The 21409-nt window shown below is 42.8% G+C and overlaps 1 protein-coding gene across 2 annotated transcripts in view; it reads left to right on the forward strand.

The window, feature by feature from the left end:
* The window catches only part of LOC131042308 (protein KTI12 homolog), a 128437-nt gene that overhangs the window by 49188 nt on the left and 57840 nt on the right, over positions 1–21409 (forward strand). For both annotated transcript variants that reach the window (XR_009372086.1, XM_059218560.1), the window contains exons 4-5: positions 17355–17440; positions 17996–18081. Coding sequence is in view for 1 of the 2 variants with exons in the window: in XM_059218560.1 (XP_059074543.1) it covers positions 17355–17440; positions 17996–18081 (172 nt within the window). In the remaining variant the exon portion in view is untranslated. The remainder of the gene's footprint in view (positions 1–17354; positions 17441–17995; positions 18082–21409) is intronic.

Consider the following 21409-nt stretch of genomic DNA (forward strand, 5'->3'; position numbering starts at 1 on the left):
ACAAGATGGATGAGTAGATAATATATTAATAAGCAATTTGACCTGTACATGTAAAATGGTAAGAAATTAAGAATGGATAGCTCTGTCTAATTTTTGGTTATTTATTGGATTGATAAGAACCTTCTCCATGTTTAATATCTCAATGAATTGACTTTCTAGCTGTCCAGTTAATTTGATTGCATGCAGTTACTGTTTTCAGGTAATCATATTCATACTAGAAATTTATGCACTATGTAGGTGTATTTTTAACTCATGAGTGAGATGTATAATAGAAGACCAGAAGACCATCAACATATGTAGGAAGTAGATAAAGCTAGACACGGTAACTGTGTAAGAACACCCTCTAATTTTTTTTTAATTTTTTTTAATTATAAGGAAAAAGTAACTTACAACATTATCTGCAATGGAATATAAATCATGTCGAGTTCTGATAGGTTTTGCAATATGTTATCTGGCTGTCAACTGCTTTCTGATATGATATTTTCAATGTGCAGCACTGCTGTTCAAGTTTTTGGGTATATAGAACTATAACCCAACTTGCAAAATTAAGTACTCTGCTGATTTGAAGGTCTGATTTAAATTGACAATACCCACATTATCACCGTTTTCAATTGATTGCAAGATTGCCACTCACAAGTGGTTCCAACTTCCAATACATGAAAAATAACATTTACATGACATACCAGCTCGAAACCAACAGGAGATACCTTGGAATAGGTGAAGGAGTTGACTGTAGCAAGGCTTATAATGATACTTAAGCTTGCTGTTTTCAGGCCAGATTGGTGGCAGCTTTGATATTGGACTGATACAGTCCCAATCAGCCTTAGGAAATTTCTGAAATCAATCACCAAGCATGTGTCATGACCTCGCAGGGGCATGGAATTGCACCAAATCAACCACCAACACACACCTAACAGCCTCCAAGCACCCTAAAATATCAACAAACAGGTCTGCAATGATTTTTCTAGTTATAACAGACATGGAAATGACTATTGCAGCTCATACATTAGGAAGGAACCTTCAATAATGTCATCAAATCTCACCAATGTCACCTTCAAATAACCACCAAATGCAAATTGGAATCGATAACAATCGATTAACCTTTGTTATGTATTGGCGTGACTATTACAGCCGATAAGACATATCTACATAGAGACATGTCTCTACGTGGACATGTTCCACGTAGAGGCATGCCTCTACATAGGCATGTCTCCCTCTATATGTAGAGGTGGTCAATCAGTACTTGTGAACATACAGAAATATTAAGTGTTGACACAAGCCTGACTGCCACCTTCATCACAGCAGCCTGTATGCTGGTAAAATCGATAAGTAATATATTGATTGTTTCTTTGTTTAAAACAGCACTTGTAGAGAGATCGATATTATTATAAATCGATCATTGGAACAGCAGTTCATATTATAATAAATCAATATTCTTAGTGATTGATAATACTGTAATAAGACTTGGAGATTACATTCTTAAATTTAAAATATCCTATATTCAAATCTGATAAAACTTCAACAGCATAGATATTGTTTCTGGACATGTGTATGCAAGATTCTATATTTGGATTGTGTCCAATATATCTGATATGGCATCCCACTGTACAGTGATATATCCAGTTTAGGGTTTTGAAAAACCTTCAAAAATTTCAAAATAGGAGAAACAACTAAAAATAAATTGTTTACCCACATAAGTGCTTGCACACACTATTTAAATTTATAAAGAATCATTCAGATATTTCAATATTTATTTTGTTATATTATATTTATTTTTGGAATACCAAAATATATATAATTCAATATTTTCACTGTTAGTTCTATGCCTTTAGAGCAATAAATAAGTGAATATATGTCTACTTTTATAATTTGCCATATCCAGCCACATCTGCATTAATGCATTCAGAAAATTCATCCCTCGCGTAATTGATACTGTATCCTTTTTTGTCATTAGTTTTTAGAATTTCAGCTTCATTTGGTTTGTTTAAGTTATTTTAATCATAATGGCAAAATATATCGCAGGAATAACTGAGCAAACCAAAACATAAAGATTTTTTATAAGGATCTGGAAAAATAGAGAAAAAACCGCAGTTTTTATATTTAAAGGCAATTTAATTGCATATAGATATAGAGTGTGAAGGAAAATGAGAGTTTGAATTTGAGAATATAGTTTTTTTTCCAATCAAATTTCAGATTGCTGATTACAGTGTACAATGCATAGTACTTTACTACATAGTAACATATTGCAAGTACATAGTTTGACTTTGAAGCTTGAACTTAAAGATGCTGATGTTTGTTGATGATACCACATAATTTCAAATTGAATGCATACATTAGTGAGGTAGACAAAATAAGTTATAGAAAAATAGAAATTAACTTTGAAAAATAAATAAAAGCAATAATCAGAATTTAGAACTAATTTTCAATTGTAACTTTAAGCTTTCTTCAGCTTAAGGCGGAGGTTGTGGTGAACAAACACCAAATCATTCATTTGTTATTGTATTTGAGGGTTGCATTTATTGGAATGTATGTGTTTAAACACAGTCCAATTATGCGTACAAGCAAATGAATGCAAATTAACTCAAAAGTTTCATTGCCATCCAACTTAGAAAAGTTAGAAAAGATAACTAAAGTGAAGAAAAGTTAGAAAAGATAACTAAAGTGAAATATCTGCTATCGTCTTATCACTTCAAATTCTATAGCTACAAATACACCTTTGGGGCATCATAGCTAGGGTGCAAAAGAGTATTCTTGCTGAATGTTGTGTTTGGTGCACTATTGAAGGGCTTTGAAAATTTGAACCAATTTTTTTCTGCTATGTATATTTGATTCCCGACAAATACATTTAGTGTTTAACAAAGAAATAAAGTTAACATTTACAATATTACATGATTGCCAAATATCATTTTTATGGGGGTGAGTATACCTTAATACTAACCTTAAATCATGAATTTATTTTGGGTTCAAGGCTACAATTAGGGCATAGGTAGTAATGTAAAGACGTGTGCTTAAATCTAAGTCAAATTTTTGCACCTTTTCCCCATGTTACTGATTAGGCATTTTGTCAAACATTTTGCATGCATGTTGCTGGAATTTATTTGTCAAGAGTTCGTTGACAAGCTTGTGTCTTTCAAGCTAGAGGATTACTCAAAATAATAATGGACTAAGTTTGCAGTGTTTTTTGAGCTACTGTTTATTCAGTAGATTTTCTCAATTTTGGTTGAGCTGCTTGAGGTGCTTGAGCTGTTTGAGGTGTGTGTGTGTGCTTGCTTCAGCTGCTTGGTTGCTTGCTTGAGCTGCCTGGCTGTCTACTTCAGCTAGTTGGGTGTGTGCTTCAGCTGCCTGCCTGTCTACTTCACCTAGTTGTGTGTCTACTTCAGCTGGCTCTTGTCTACTTGTTTTGCCATGTGTCAAATCCTCTTGCCATGTCACCTTTGAATCGTCAAAGGTGCTTTTCATACGTATATTTTGATGGTTGCTGAATCAATTTATTTCTGAATATGAAGTGGTGATTTAAGAGACAAATGGATTTTCATTTGTAACGCCTCCTTTATAGTGGGTGACTTTATTTTGATACATGACGTGGCTATAAGTAATGCTTTTCTAAGTTTAGCATTTGCTTTAAGGCGAGGCGGCTATCTTCAAAAAGAAATAAATTATGATTAACTTCTGCCGTTTTTGTTCTTGCTGGCAATCAACTTTATTAGCTGAGTTGATATTGAAGCTTCGTGGGGTCCATTTGTTTTGGATATAGATGCTATGCGTTGCTGTTTGTATTGGCTCAGACTTATCAATTAATGTTGTTATTATAATATGAGTTGTGGGCTGTCAGAATTGTTCGAAAAAGTCCACACGATTCTCTTCATGGGCTTTATGTTTGATATCGGTCCTTTTTGGATATAGTATATCGGCATTAAAACGTTTTTTTCGTGGAGCAGGCAGAGTTATTATTTCTGTTACGGAGCTGTCAATGAATGTGAGCTGTTAAGAAAGGAATTTGATATATGTTTCTCAGGGTAGTGCGTAAAGGATTTTTTTTAATACATGCTTGCTGAAGACCCTTTTTTTTACCTTTTTCTCCAGCTGTGAAATGGGGCGTTATTTTTGAAAAAGTTAATCTTTTTGAATATAGATTAACGGGTGTAACAGGGGCGTTTTAAAAATGGTGCATGCATTAAAATTTTTTTGGACCTTACTGCAGCCGACAGCATACATATATGTTTAGATACAATATTAAAAAATGTTGTTGATGCCGTATCAAATAACAGGTGACATTGTTTTTGAAAAGAGTTTTTACGGGCTGGTCCAACTAATGAGAAATAAAAAGGGTTGTGTATAAGATATGACTTGGGAAGCTGATCGATTTTTTTAATGGGCTGAATGTATAGGGGGGCTTGTCTTGAAATTTTTGGAAATATATGTTGGAGTTGGCACTCTTTGTACAAGGGTTGGTGCCTTTGCTGATTCTCAGTTGGTGCTGAGAGGAGAGTTGGAGCTCTCTGTTATTGCTATGTAATCTGGGTTGGTGCCCATTCATGTTAATGAAAGTATTTTAATGCCGTGGTTTTTCACCCGAAAGGGTTCTCCATGAGAATTCACGTGTTGATGTCTCTAAGTTTTGTTTGCATTTCCAAATCATTGCTTCATTTTATTTTCAAGTGATGTGAATGTGAAAGATTTTCTGTTTGCAATGTTTATGATGTTTGGAATTGGAGACTAAGTAGAACATTTGTATTAAAAAATTGCACTGACCATTCATTAATAACACAACAGTTTACCCTATCTGGAAAGTGATGATAACATCCATACTTCATATATCAGTTTTCTGTAATAAATTTCAGATTAGAAAGACGAGATTTAATAATTTTCTGACCTTAAGAAATGGGTGCTCCGACATCCGACCTACAGGCAGCTTACATATGATACTAGGTGGCACCAGCAAGTCTACTCATGTCAGTTCCACAATGAGCTTCAAACAGCAAGGAATGCATTTATTACACCTAGCAGCTGCCCAAAACCCAACTCCAATATTGACATTATGTCCACAAGTCCCTTTGCCAAGGCTGGTCGATCAGTTGAATGGTGCCAAAACCCCACGCAAACCAGCTACAAAACTTGTGTTTGCTGTACCAAGGAGTTATCTCCTGTGCTGATATCTTGTATGACAAAACAAGAAGGAAGGCAGCTGTAATATAAACCTACATCATGCACAAATGCTCACATCTAGCACACAGATAATTGGTGGTCAGGAAATGGAGTCAAAATTGCCCTAAGCAGTCATGAATTCCAATTCCAAACTCCATAATGCAGATTTCATACCATAATGACCAGCAAGAAAACCCCGAGTTTACCCATTTCACTATATAGTATATACTTCCAATACCCTGTCGAAGTTTGACTAGCTATGGTGTCCAACTTCCTCGTAAGCAAGAAATTAAATGTAGCTATCTTTTGTAATAATTTGTCTTGCCTACAAGACTTCTCAAATTATGAAATCTCCAATCATACCTGCAAATCCGTTTTGTGCAAATTGAAACCTTGAATGGATCTCACCGTATTGGCTAGGGAGGATCTTTAACCACCAAACCTGATCTTTGCTGTAGGGTTTTGTCATAGGGCTGTGTTGGAACAAACTTGTTTGATCTCCACAACTATGGTTTTCGGAGAATATCAAATATCCAGTGTTGGCGACATTATTGTACACGGGAATAACATTAGTTAATTATGTGTAATTGTTTTGGTTAGTTGGCAACCGAGGGGTGGAAGTTGCGGTGCGACGGTTGGCGCTCGCACCCCCTTGGTACCCTTTTATACTTCGGAATGTAACTTGTAAAATACACTTATTTATGAATGGAAGATCTGATATACTTTGTCTGATATTTACGGCATTATTCTGCGTTATGCTCTTTATGTCTTAAGTTATTCACCCGAGAGGGTAAACATTTGGCGCCGTTGCCTAGACGAACTCGGGAACGGAAGACACGGATGGCGCACAGACACAATGGGCCTACCCGTTGGTGAAGTAAACCCGGAGGCCGACGATGCGCGGACAAAACTTTACACAGGAGAAGACACGACAACGCGAGAATTTTCAATTTTGCTCCGGGTAGCCATTTAGACATACGTTCGACGAGAAGCGGCGGAGGCAGAAATCCCACCAAGTGCCGTGTGGACAGCGCTGGAGGTTAGCCCGACAGTAAATCGGTTAATGAACCACCTTCCCCGGCTGCTTGCACAGGCATCGCTGGCACAACAGGCCCACCTGGAGGAGATTGCTCAGGAAGAGCGACGACAACAAATCCTGCAACGCTACGAAGAGAACAGCTGACGAGAAACGGAAAGAGATGGCGCCAGGCCAGGAGGGAATTGAACCGTGAACTTCTTAGTTTCAAATAAAAGTGTCATTGACATGAGTTGTACTTGAGCAGATGAATTAATAAAGACATGTTTTGATTTATGAATTGAGAGTTATGGAAATGTGCGACAATTAATGCCAAACCTATTGAATAAAGATAGAAATAGAAAACCGGAAACGAATGAGTGGGAGGCCGCGCAGAGGGCTTTGATTCTGGAGCAGCAAGTAGAACGTAGACGAAGGCTGAGGCAACTTGTCGAAGGATGACCTGCCGAAGGGGGGGCCCGAGGGGAACCAAGGAGGTGTCATGGAAGGTGCAGAGGCCGACGGAAATTTCTACGCGTCGCCAGATCATCGTAGGACGCGGAGCCACGAAGAATTTCTAGAAGAAACAAGGTTACGGCGAAATCTAGTCGAGGAGACTCGGGATCAGTTTAGGAACTTATCCTTTACGCCACGAAGTGAAGATCACCAACGGGAAGCAGGAGTAGGAGCGTGTCAGAGTGAAGGGGAGGGCAACAGTACGGGTGTAGGTGCCACACGCGATAGGCAAAACACCGTACCTCCAGGACACACCACCAACGCCACTGGAGGTAGCAGCGCAGGGCCACAGACACAGACACAACCGCCCCCAGGAAGATGACCAGGGATGGCGAGTAAACAAAAATTGCCAAAATTCACAGGGGACGGCAAGGAAGAACCCTTACGGCACTGCCGTACATGTGAAACCATTTGGTCTGCCAACGGAGTAACAGACCAGGATGACTGGGTACAGCAGTTTCCAGCCACGTTACGTGGAGTCGCCATAGATTGGTACTCCGATGTAGATAAGCAAAATGTGGCCACATGGGCTAACCTACAGAAGGAATTCACGGAGGAGTTTCGGTTGCTCCGTGATGACAACGAAATTGTAACAGAGATATACAGTACCAAGCAAGGTACTAAGGAGACAGTACGGGCATACAGCAGGAGACTAAAGGAATTGTTGGGTAAAATGGAGAGCCAGCCGGCTGAGGGCTTAAAAAAACGATGGTTTGTGGAAGGATTGAAATCCTCCCTACGGAAAAAAATGAAGATTGTACCCCCGACGTCATATGAAGACGCCTATAACAGGGCGATGGATCTAGAAAGCGAATACAAAACATCAAGGAAGAAGAAAAGTAATAAATATTCATCTGACGATGATGAAGATTTTGACGGGGAGAGCAGTAGCGGTGGCGAATCTAGTAAAAAGGTACACGCGCTCCAGAAGGACATGGAACGAATGCTGAAAGAATTCAAAGCCATGAAAGGGAGTACAAGTAAGATAGAAGAAAATGAAGTGTGGTGTACAGACTGTAGGAGTGACGGACACACAAAGGGTACTTGCCCGAAGAAGGCATTCTGTGAGATTTGCCAAGTGATGGGACACTCCACCAAGGAGTGCCCATACAACATGAAAACTCGAAGCACGAACTAGGTGCTGTTCACAGAGCAGGCCACAACATCTGCACCAGCGGGTACGGGCCAGCAGACTAACACAACGGCATCATCTGGAGGATACCGGGATAATAGACGCGGCGGCGGAAGAAATAATAACAATAACAACAATAGAAACCGGATCCAGTATGATGCCAAGGGTCGGCCAATGATTCAATGTAGGGCCTGCAATCAGTGGGGACATTTCGCCCGCGATTGCATGAAGGAAGCCAACCTTCAGCACCTCTGTCGATGGTGCGGGCCAGGCGACCATGAGGATGCAAATTGCCCGAAGCTTGGTGTAAACCTTCTAAACATAGAACCTACGAAGGCAGAAGTATTGGCAATCACAAGGGCACAGGCTTAAAAGATTGCCTACCCAAATCCCCACACGGAGACCGAGAGAGTGCGAGAAGCCAGAAACGAGATCACAAAGGAAATGGCCGCACAAGGACAAAACAGTCATCAGATAGCAAGTCCACCACGGACGAAGGGAGAAGAGGAAATCTTACAGCAAATATTGCAGGTAGAGGTACCCGTGAGAATTCAAGACCTCCTGGAGACTATGCCGCAGCTAAAAACGGCTATTTTAGACTCTGTACCCCCACAAGTAAAAACGAGGGAGGTCGTGAGCACCACAACCAACCCTGGGTTTAGGGAGGTCGTGAGCCCCGCGGTCGACCCCATGTTGTTGGTAGTCAACAGCGGACGCCACCCGGTGGTGGTAGAAATGGGTATAAGGGACTACCTTAACAGACACTATTGTGGACGGAGGGTCAGGAGTAAATGTACTCCCAGAAGCGACATGGAAAAAATTGGGAAAGCCTACGTTGTGGCCCCCTACGTTCAACCTGCTAGGGGCAGACCAACATGGGATTAAACCCCTTGGTACCCTCATGGGCCAGCAGGTGATGGTCGGCACCCAGCCATTCGTGCTGGATTTTGTGGTAATCCCCCTGAAGCAGAAAGGATATGACGCCATCCTGGGACGGGGGTGGCTCATTGCAGCAAAAGCGAACCATAACTGGAAGCGGAATACCCTTTCTTTGGAAAACGTCGGGAGGAAGTACGTAATCGATCTCCGTACGCAAATGGTGAGCGAGGAGTTAGCCTCTTCCTCCGACTCGGAATCTGAGGGACACCAGTTAGCGGAGGGTGGAAATGGATGCCGCATGGAGCCTAGTGACGAAGGGGTGTTAGAACTGGAGGCATGCTCAGGGGACGATGGGGACTCCTTGAATGGCCTCTTCCATTGGCAAATGGGAGGTTATGAATGAACTATTTACACCCTCGTGCAACGTATTGAGCATCGAAGAAGAGCCAGATATATTTCCCCTAGAATATGGCGAGTATAAGGAAGGGGAGGCAGTAGTGAATGAGACGCCAACACACCAATTCCTGAAGGGGGAGCCCATTAAGTATCAGGAAGCCAAGTTAAAGGAAATGAATCTCGGGGAGCCAAGTGACCCCAAGATCATCCTTGTCGGAGATGACTAGAATCTAGTGTTGAAGGCCGCAGCCTTCAAAATTTTCCTTGAATACAAGGATGTCTTTGCATGGACATACAAGGACTTGAAGGGCGTGCCCCCAGAGCTATGTGTGCACCGAATAACATTGGTACCAGGAGCCCAGCCAGTGAGGAAGCGGCCGTACAGAATGAACAAAAATTATGCTGTACGGGTGAACGACGAAATTGAGCGGATGTTGGAAGCGGGCATAATCTTCAGAGTGCAGACAAGCGAATGGGTGTCCCCCATTGTGATTTCCCTCAAGAAAGAGGCCAATCAGATCCGGATCTGCGTAGACTTCCGATGCCTAAATGCTGTCACTATTAAAGACCCGTTTCCCATACCCTTCACCGACAGCATCTTGGAGGAAGTAGCTGGACATGAAATCTATTCCTTCATGGATGGGTTCTCTGGTTACAACTAGATATCCATCGCGGAGGAGGATAAGCTGAAAACAACCTTCGTGGTGGAGGACGGTGTGTACGCATACAACCGAATGCCCTTCGGGCTATGCAATGCGCCTGCCACCTTTCAGCGCATCATCTTGCACATCTTCGACAAGAAGTCGGTGGGGAACTTCAAAGCATTCCTGGATGATTGGTCTATTTACAGCGAACAAGACATCCACTTAAAAACTCTCAGGGAGTGCCTAGAGAGGTGTCGGAGGGCACGATTGGCCCTCAACCCGAAGAAATGTAGATTCATGGTACCACAGGGAAGATTGCTGGGACACATTGTGTGTAAAGAAGGATTGAAAACGGACCCGGACAAGATTCGGGTAATAGTAGAAATAGAACCTCCTACGGACGTCACAGGGGTAAAGTCCTTCGTTGGTCATGTGGGGTACTACAGGAGGTTCATCAAGAACTTCGCTGAGGTGTCCCACCCGTTGGATAAGTTGACAAGGAAAGGGGAACCATACATTTGGGCAGAGCCACAGAGCAAGGCCTTCGAAGAGCTGAAGACAAGGTTGATGGGAGCGCCCATACTGGCATACCCGAATTGGGATAAGGAATTCCACGTTCACGTGGATGCCTCAAACTATGCCATCGGGGCTACATTAGCCCAAGTAGGAGGACACGGGCTGGACCACCCCGTTTATTTTGCCAGCAGGTTGCTCTCGAAGGCAGAGAAAAACTATAGTACCACAGAACGTGAAGCACTCGGTATGGTCTATGCCGTACAGAAATTCCGTCATTACCTCCTGGCCACACCATACACATTTTACGTAGACCACCAGGCACTCATGTATTTAGTAAACAAGCCCATTATCCAGGGGAGGATAAGTCGTTGGCTATTGCTACTACAGGAGTTCACATTTTTAATTGTGGTAAGACCAGGGCGAAGCCATGTCATAGTCGACCAGCTTTCTCGGATTAAGTCGGGGGAACCTCCAGAGGGAGTAAATGACGATTTTCTGGATGCACACTTGTTCCAAATAGCCGTACTCCCTTCGTGGTACAGGAAGATTGGAGAGTACCTATCGACGTCCCGATTTCTGGAGGGTATGCCTCCAGGGGAACGAAGAAAGCTCGTATTAAGGAGCAGGACTTTTTCGCTCATTAACGGGTTACTCTACAAAATGGGGCCGGACCAGATATTAAGGCGTTGTGTCATGGAGGAAGAAGTCTCGAGTGTACTAAGGGAGGCACACGAAGGGCCCGCAGGTGGACATATGGGTCCAGACACCACAGCCCGAAAGGTGCTTCTCGCAGGACTATGGTGGCCAACGGTACATCACGACGCTAGGGAGTGGGTTGTGAGGTGCGACACTTGCCAACGGGCGGGCAAACCTCTGAAGCGGGACTTCGTGCCCCTCAACCCGTCACATGCACAAGAACTCTTTGAGCGATGGGGACTCGACTTTGTGGGTCCTCTTAAGGCCAGCCGCACACGACGGTGCCGGTACATTATAGTTGCGACAAAATACTTGACCAAGTGGGTGGAGGCAAGGGCTCTCCAGGATAATTCGGCAGTAAGCACAGGGAAATTTATTTATGAACAAATCATTACGCGATATGGTATACCTATTCAGTTGACCAGCGACCGGGGAGGCCACTTCGTGAACCATGTCATACGGCGGTTGACATCAGACTTCAAGATTTTTCACTCATTCTCAAGCCCGTACTACCCACGTGCCAATGGCCAGGCGGAGGCCACAAATAAAATAATAATGTCGGTGATATATAAGTCTTGCGGAGTGGAGAAGGATGACTGGGAGGAGCGCCTACCGTCAGTACTTTGGGCATACTGAACAACTTACAAGGTAACTACTGGACAGACTCCCTTCCAGCTAATGTATGGACAAGAAGCTGTGGTGCCAGTTGAATTCATGGTGCCGAGTCTACGGATTGCCATCGATAATCGCCTTGGCGACATGGAAAGCCTGAGGGAGAGGCTGTACGCGTTGAACAAATTGGACGAACGAAGGATGATGGCTCAATGGGCGACAGAAATAGCCCAGCAAAGACGGAAGGTGTGGCACGACAAGCATCTCCGGCGAATGAAGTTTACTCCCGGACAGCTGGTGTTAAAATTCAACGAGAAGAACGAAATTAAACTTGGGAAATTCAAAGTCCAATGGTTAGGGCCCTTCCGGATACGTGAGGTCAATACGAACGGGGCGATAAAGTTGTGGACGCTGGACGGGAAGGAGATACCAGACGCAGTCAATGGGTCAAAATTAAAGATCTATCACGAACGGAGGGAACCCTCCAGTCAATCACTCCGCTAAATAAAATAAAATAAAAAAAAATCGTACAAAATGGAAAGAAAAAAAAAAAAAAAAAGAAAAGAAAAGAAAATGGCCACCGTACGGTGGGACCACCAAGGTGACACCACCGTGCGGTGGAACCACCGACGGTGACACCATCGTGCGGCGGTCACACCGTGCGGTGGGAGCCACCGAAGGTGGTCATCGCAAGCAGCCCGCACAATATTAAAGCACCGCCTCGGCATTACAAACCCCTGTGCAACACCGAACATCGCCGAAGGCACATCACCGCACAGCAAGGGATAAAGGAAGAGGAAGACGCACCGCACGGCCCGATCAACACGCACAGCAAAGGTTACGCACGGCAACGCGCAGCAGCCGCAAAAGGAAAAAGAAAAAAAAAAAAGGGAGACCAAGCCCGCACAATCCACGCAGCCATGCCAAAAGTAAACTACACAACCACGTAAGGGCAAAACGACCGCCACAGGTAGACCAAGCAGCCGCACGAAAAAGGAGGTCGTTACGAAGGTACCTAAGCCGGTACGATTGTTTTACAGGAAACCAGTTATACAGAGATTGATGGATTCAGCAGGGAAAAGAAGCTGGAAGAAACAGTTGCACGCTTCCTCCAGTAGCAGCCAGAGGGATAGGGATAGCAACATCAGGGTTTTAGCATCGAGAGTACGTGTTGCAGGCGGCACCATGGATGCCAGCGTCCGACAAAAACAAAAACAAAAGGCACCACAGGCTGCCATGAGTGCGAAAAACACAGTGACGCCACAAAATGTTACTTTTGAAGGCCTGAATGGATTGGAATGCCGAAAATGGTGGCAGGACACCCCCGATAATGACCTGGTAAAGCAAAACCTCCGTAAGGCACAAGTAGAGTGGGCTATTCGGATGCCGGTGTTCCCTATCCGGGAGTACGAGGGTGCCCTACGCTTCATGGTGGACACCTTCGACAGGCATACATGCACCAGCACGTTTGAATACCTCCAGAGGGATGTTACTATATCCTTCAAAGCAGGGGATTTCACGAGGGTATTCGGCATTCCGGGCAGCTAGGGCAAGAAAATAGACTTGAAGGCCAAAAATATGACACAGGAGGAGGAGCGGTGGATTAAATTAGTCTCCCGGAATTTGACGACAGCGGAGTTGGACAGCGTGGCTAGAGCCACGAAGAGTCGTGGAATCCGTAAGACTTTTGTTGCGGAGGGCCACTGGAGATGCATTATGGATGTCATCAAGAGCAGATTGACAGGGTCGGGTAGGGCGTCGGACATTGCCCTCCCTCAGATTATGTTGATGAATGGGCTGATGAATGGCATCGTATATGACTGGGCCGCGTTACTGGCAGAGCATATGTATGAGTTTTTGACGCTCCAGCATCGCACATTCTATATGCCTCATTACGCTATAGGGTTATTCCTGGAGGCCACACGAGAAGCAGTGCCGGAGGACGAGTTGGAGGTATGGCCGCAGGGACCGTTGACAGCAGGAGAGCCTCCAATAATGTATTGGAGGCACTTAGACATTGGGCACTCTTCCGCGAAGCGAAAACGGGCGGTAGATAGGGCCTCGGCCTCAGGGGAGCCTGACAGCGGGAGGGAGTCCAGTAGCATGGAGGATTCGAAGGCGGAAGATGAGGAGGACGATAGCAGTCAGGCAACGGAGGAGCCTGTACGAGTCCTGTTTGCCCCACCTCTGTTACTAATGGGCACGCCTGTGCCAGCATCTGGAGTAGGCGGCACTTGTATTCCGGCCTTCGGGCAGAGCCATACACCTGTTACACTTGGTCCCCTCCAGCACGAGCATCAGGGAGCACCGTCCAGCCCAACCACAACGGCACTTACCGAGGACATGGCAGAGTCAGGGACGGAGGAGTCACCGCATCAGGTAGTGGTCGTTGAGGAGCAGGGGCCGACGGAGGTGGAGGATACCGAGCCTCACGTGCGGTTGGACGTCGTGGGTAGTGACGCTGTGGTGACTGTTTCTGCTTCGCTGCTGGAGGAGCCGACGATAGCGAACCTTCCCTCGGTCACGGAGATGCGTTCTGACCTCGAGGCTATGCAAAGCTGGCTCACACAGCAGTTTCAGATGACACTGGCACAGCCAGAGGGAGCTGTTGTATTCTCACCATGTCAAGAGACTAGAGCGGAGGTAGTCGACTTGGATGATTTGTCAGTGGAGGCACATGGACTCACAGTTGGGAACGAGGCGGGGGAGGTCGCCTTTGCTGGGCAGGCACCAGGAGATGGTGCACCTTCGGTGGCAGAGGCAGTACCTTCACAGCAGGATACAGTAGTGACCGTTCCACCAGGGACTTCACAGCCTTCGGCACAGACAGGGGAGGATGTTGAGACCTATCTAGCTGACATGGCTGATATGGTGACGAGGGGTAGGTGGGTGGTGGCCGCCGCCCAGACGCAAGCATTGCAGCAGGTGGTGGTGGAGCTAGAGTAGGTCTTACAGTTTATGCGGGTGGGCTGCCCGACAGCCTTTGCTACCTGCTTTGAGTCTCAGGGGTGGCCGACTGCGGAGACAGAGGAGATGCTCCAGGCTTGGAGGCTGCGTCAGCCCGGTGTGGAGAGTCGGGTGATGACAGTTGTCCGCGAGATCGAGCAAGTCTACCGGGATGCCTATTATACATTGAGGCGTGCACAGCTGGAGTCTGCAGTCAGGGAGGCTGCCCGAGTAGCGTTGGAGAAGGAGGTGGCCAGTCAGCAGGCCTCATGGGCAGCCGAGAGGGCGCAGTTGTTGGCACAGCTAGAGATGGCCTGCACAGAGACGGCTGAGACCCGGGCAGCGAAGGCCGAGGTAGAGACTCGTCTGGCAGCCGAACAGACTCGGTTGGTCTGCGCAACAGAGGTAGTGGATACAAAAGAGAAGGAGTTGCTGGAAGCCGCACACATGGTGAAGACAGCTTTAGAGAAAAGGTACTGGTGGCGGAACGGGATGTGGCTGCACGCACTCAGCAGGTGTATGAGCTCCGCGCCCGCTTGGCGGCCCAGCCACCGACATCTCACACTTCTGCTTCAGGGACGCTTTCTCAGCCCCCTCCCTAGTCTTTTAGATAGGTATATTGTATAGATTGCATTATCTCCATTTTTGTAAGTTGCCTGGAGACGACTTTTCTTTTTGGGGGGGATGATGTTGGCGGCATTATTGTACACGGGAATAACATTAGTTAATTATGTGTAATTGTTTTGGTTAGTTGGCAACCGAGGGGTAGAAGTTGCGGTGCGACGGTTGGCGCTCGCACCCCCTCGGTACCCTTTTATACTTCAGAATGTAACTTGTAAAATACACTTATTTATGAATGGAAGATCTGATAGACTTTGTCTGATATTTACGGCATTATTCTGCGTTATGCTCTTTATGTCTTAAGTTATTCACCCGAGAGGGTAAACATCCAGAATACCAAATGACTCCCTTTATTCTCCTAAATAATCTTTTTTGGAACTTTATGGAAAGAATTTAATTTAAATATATATTTAATAATAAGCTTGCGAAAGTTGCTTTTTATATAGTGACTTTATAATATTTACTTTTTGAAATAAAAGTCAATAATTATTTTCTTGCCACCCAAGTGACTTTATAATTAATTAATTAAATGCAAGTTGACATCTTATTTAATTAATTATCTCCTTCCCACTCACCGAGGTCGGAAAAGGGTATATTACAAGCAAATACAAAAAACCCTAACCATTATCTTGAACTTTAATTTTTTAGGGTTTACGGTTGAGGTACATTTTCTATTACACAGGTAATTGGTAAAATAATGAATGAATTAAATGAATGATCAAACGATCATTTATAGAGTTACAAGATCGATGTTTCCATTATGAAACAATCGATAATTGAAACAAAATTGGAAACATCTAATATTTACAATAAGATACAATATTGACTAAGATATTATTCTAATACCCTCCCTTAATGGTCAATCTGTCTACTACACCAAGTAGCCTTCCGAATTTAACAAACTTATCCAGATTTAGAGATTTGGTGAGGATATTTGTAGTTTGGTCCTCAGTAGGAACATACTGCAAATTCACGGATCCATCTTCAACCAGCTTGCGGATGAAGTGACAATGAAGTTCAACATGCTTGGTTCTCTCATGGAAGAATGGATTTTTGGTGAGTTTGAGTACCCCTTGATTGTCACAGAAGAGGGGTGAAGGGCTTGCTTGAGACATTTGGATGTCTGAAAGCATCCTTTGAAGACAAACTCCCTCACAAGCTGCTTTGAATGTTCCTCAATATTCAGCTTCTGTCGAGGAAAGAATTACGACTTGTTGCTTCTTACTGGTCCAAGTGACCACCTGTGCCCAAATTGAAGACATACCCGGATGTGGACTTTCTATCATCAACAAAGGAAGAGATATATTAAATTGCCCACTAGTTGCCTGAAATCGAATTCATTCTCAACTGGAGAACCGGATTTGGCTAACAACTTCAGGCCTTTCTCCATAGGTGTAGATGCAGGTTTGCAGTCCTACATTCGAAACTTGTCTAGCAGAGCCTTGGAATATTTAGATTGAGAGATGAAGATGCCATGAGACTGCTGCCAAACCTCAACACCTAGGCAGTAGTGCAGAAGCCCAAGGTCGATCATGTCAAAAGACTAGGGCATATTTGGGGTTTAGCATTAGGGTGTTTTAGTTTAAAAAATCCAAATTATGACCTTGAATGTTGAAAAAAAATTGGATCCTAGTTAAGGTTAGGGCATATTTGCTAGGATAGGGTTTGGGGTCCTAATCCCAAATGCTGAAAAAAAATTTAGTGTTTCTGGTTAGGGTTTGGGGTCCTAATCCCTAATCATTAGAGTGCTCCATTATAATGTTGCAACATAAGGCTTATGGAGATATTATAATGTTGCAATGCTTGTCAGAATGCTGCATAGCTCATCTATTGTTCTTCTGGTTCTTGGGATGTAACATATGGCTTTAGTTGTGGTTGTCATTTTCTAGAGCACATTAATCTAGTGACTGGACGACTATTGTTATGGTCTTTCCTCAGCAGCATGAGTATTATTAAATAGGCTTCATTCCCAGAACCGTGTGAAACTTGTTTTTGCATCAATGATGGTCTATTTGTTTCAGATATGTACATGCTTTACTCTTTATATTTGGGGAATCATTTTTTCTGTTTTTACCCAAATGTTTAAGAAATGTTTCTAGGCTTTAGATACTACTATCACTTTAGAGGAGTCTTTTGTCTAAGCTATTATTCCATGGCTTGCTGCATGTTCTACCTTTTCAGCAGTTCTCTTATTATAAAAATGTTTGACATTGTTATTCTGATAGGTTGATTGCAGTTGTATTGTGATGTAGAGGAGAGCTATTGCAAAACGTGGAATAATGCACGCCGAGAGAAAGGAGAATCTGCATATAGTGATAAAATGTGAGTCTAAATTGCTTGATCTCATATGCATGTGTATCTTTACATCTGTGTAATAATTATTAGAGCTTATTGAATAAGCAAGAGGTTGATGGAGACATTGGTTATGACAGTCATAACATCAACTTCCAAGTACAACTTCTATCAACTGTTGCAACTATTATACATGTATCTCACAAGCAAAGGGAACAAGGCATGCTGATGTTGTAACAAAATTTACTTAATGTCCACTTTTTCTATTGTTAATCAAGATTGGCATGGTAAAGTGTTAGATCAGATCCTCGCTGTGTTGAGATCTTCTGTGGTTTGAGGCTTGTTGCTGCATGTATTATCTGCTATAGCAATTCATAAATAAGTATGATGGTATAATTCATATCCAAAGAATCATGGAAACTATCCTAGGGCAATTAGTTTCAATTCTAAGTTTATTTACTTATAAAATTCTGAATCTATTGTCTTACGGTGTACAAGAGGAAGCAATAAAAGCTTGAAGCTCAATAACAAGATCAAAATTGATGGATTACAATTTTAACTGAATTTTTTTGAATGATTGCATAGATTTGATGACCTAGTAAGAAGGTTTGAGAAACCAGATAGACGGAACCGTTGGGATTCTCCTCTTTTCGAGTTAAAGCCAGCTGAAGGTAACATAAAATTTAAAGTTACTTATTTTGTACAATGAATATTAATTTGACTTTTGATTGTCAAAGAGTTGATGTTGGCTACAATTTCTATTTCAGTTTTTTACCATATACTAACTTTTGGATGTATAAATATTCTGATTTCCCTTAGAAAAATGAAATGTAATATTTATTTGGGTTTACTAGTATTCAATTGATGAGATCATAAATGGCTCACAGAAAAACTGTAGTAGAAACACAATAACTCAACAATTATGAAATTCAAAGGGCTAGTACAAGGATTGAATATTCTCTGGAATGACAATAATGACTAAGAACTGCAGAAAAGAAGGGGATGAGGCTTCAAGGAAACATGAAAAGAAACTGGAAATTGAGGCTAGTAGAATATGTTGGTATCTCAATATGGATTATCATTTGACTGCCACAGTATGGTAGAAGTCATCACGATGCTGCTTGCATCCTGAGCCTCTTGTAGGCTACGATAAGGAGATGAGGTGGGAGTTTACTCTCTTGGTTGATCTTTGCTATGTAGGACCATTTTATCTAAAATCGGATCTCAAATTAATAATGCCCTGCGTAATGATAGTGTATTAATGCCGACAAGGAATCATATCTTTTGCTGTAGAGCTTGTAGTTTTGCAGGTCTTTAAGAAGGTGGTTATCAGTATTAGTTCCTCTTTGAAGAAAACAACTGCATAGTTTTTTTGACATGCTAGCTCATTGGGAGGCAAAAAATGAAACAATGGAAATTTATTGCCTGTTGAGTGAATTTGAGTAATACCTCAACTTCAACCCAAAAATCATCAACAGTAAACTTGCTTTAAGTGCACCCTTCTATCAATTGGATTGTTTTCATATTCTCCATATTTCCCTCTATAGACACCAAAGTGCTTTGATCATTAATGAAGTTTTAGGCATATCGTGCCTGGGTGACTTCAACAACTACAACTTGGAAATAGATTGTTTGTTGTCCATGTTTTTTGTTATAAACCTCAAAATATGTTTGCTCATTAGTAAATTTCTTCGTTCATAAACATTGCTGTAATTCTTTTAAAGGATATTTAAGCTCTTTTGAATTTCAGATTATAGGATGGAGAGGGAAAGGATGTGATCACCTTGAGAAGTCAGATCAGAATCTCTCATTCAGTCAAAATCCTGCTCCTCATGCTTCTTCTATATTTGGTAGAGTGCCTAAGGGCCATCAGCTGATTCATTGATTACTCTTCCATTCATCGAACCCTTCTTTGTCAGGACAAGGTGCCATTGGTTGAGTGCTCTCCGTATGTTCCAAAAATATATTGGTGGCATTTTACAATGGATGACCCACTATTGGCATAAATTGGGTATTAAAGTGGTGTCTTTTGTTGCTTGTGGTCAGTCATCTTCAGTAAGAGACATGGCGCCATTTGGCAAAGACAAATTTCTAGCCATGCTAGTGCAAATGGAAATGCAAATAATTTGTTAGTGAGTTGCATTTCATTTGGGTGAAAATGTTTCTGGGTGAGATCGTTGATTTGCAGCAATCATGGATTTGTGATAGTGTTCTGCTCATGAATTTGGCATGAGGATTGACAAATTTTACCATAAAATTGCAAATTATGCTATATATTGCAAGCTTTACACAAGGAGCACAAATAATGACTGATTTGAGCAACAAAGTGCAAATATTTGCACAATCTGCAAATTTCACCTCAAATTTGTCAATCTTCATTCCAAATTCATGAGCGAAACACTGTCACAGATCCACGATTGCTGCAAATCCACGACTTCACACAGATTCATTTCCACCTGAACGAAATGCAGCTCACTAACAAGTTATTTGCATTTCCATTTGCACTAGCATGGCTCTGATATCATGTTGAGATTTCATGGACCTGCTAGGACTCTAACCTGGGACCTTCCATTTACTGTTGGAGTGTTTTACCACTGAGAATGCTTGGGATTACTAACCTGTCTTGGCTCTCATAGCACATGTTGAGCTACATCATCACTGCAGGAGATTCTACCTTGAAGGGGGGCTGCATGGTCTCACTTCTGTCTTATGGGAAAGATTTTTCCCTTGCATGGGGTTTTCTACTTCTCATGCATTAGAGAGCGTCTTTCTCTCATTTATGAGGGATTTTTTTTCCACAAGGTTTTCTCATCTTTATGCATGCATTGTACTTGGGTACCTCATTAGGTTTTGATTCCGGGACCCACTCTTTTGCCTCACCTAAGCTATGCTTAAGGGGGGGTGTTGGTGTATAATCAAGCTTAGGTGTCTTGCTTATGTGGCAAGTTAGCTGTAGGGGTAGGTAGGGTATTTCTCTTATATATGTATCTTATTCCTATGCATTTTCACCAGTGTTCCACGGCCATTGGGGACGGGGAGATGGGGGGACATGGGGATGGGCTTCGGGGACGGGGTGACAAAGGGAAAAAGTTTTGGGGACGGGGGGACTTGGTCCAAGTGGGGGGGGGGGGGAGAAACGCGTTTCCGTGGAACGCTGATTTTCACTCACTCAATACACTCTTCATTTGCTCTTTGCAATATTCTTGGCTAAATCTTACATGATCCACCACCTCACAAACTCCTTATTTTTGTGATCTGTCACTTGTAGCAGTAGGAAAGTGACTATGGAGAGGTGCGAAGGGATTCGAATATGGTAATTCAGAAACGTGCTTAATGCCTTTTCATTTGCCAGAATATATTCACTGTTGCCCAAATTTTCTTTTATCTAAAAAAAAATTAAAAGCCTCATCACTGCTGCTTCTTTTTTTCTTTGAATAAAGGATAAACATTTTAGAGACAGAGATATGAACCAATGAGGTCATAAAAGGGGAGTGTTTTGAACTGTGGTGGGAAGAACCATGACACCACAATTTAATTATCACACTATTTCAATACCAGCTCATTATCACTGCTTCTTTCTTCACTTGGAAAAGTGCTATTTTCTGTCCAATTCTCCTTTGATATCAGAAAATAATTGCTCCCAGAGGCTTACGACCTTTACCTGTGAAAAATCTTCTCTTTGGTGTCCACTTGTTATTTAACTTCGAAAATCTCTCCTTTGCACCGCTCACCATCTCAACTCCTCTGAGAAATGCAAAAGAACTTGTTTCTGTTACCAGTTCTTTTTTACATGTAAAAATGCACCTGCTGCTCATTCAGTGCTCTCTATGAAAAATGTAGGGCAAGGCACTTCGTGTAGGGTGTTTGGGGGCTCTTCCTTTATTTGTTGTTGTAATGTTCTTTACATGTAAAGTTTTTGTATATTTTTCTTGAGCAATTATTAAAATCTCGTATATTTTGGCTGCTTCATGATCATTTAATAGAACTATTTAAAACTGT

Source organism: Cryptomeria japonica, chromosome 3, assembly GCF_030272615.1.
Source record: "Cryptomeria japonica chromosome 3, Sugi_1.0, whole genome shotgun sequence".
NCBI lineage: Eukaryota > Viridiplantae > Streptophyta > Pinopsida > Cupressales > Cupressaceae > Cryptomeria > Cryptomeria japonica.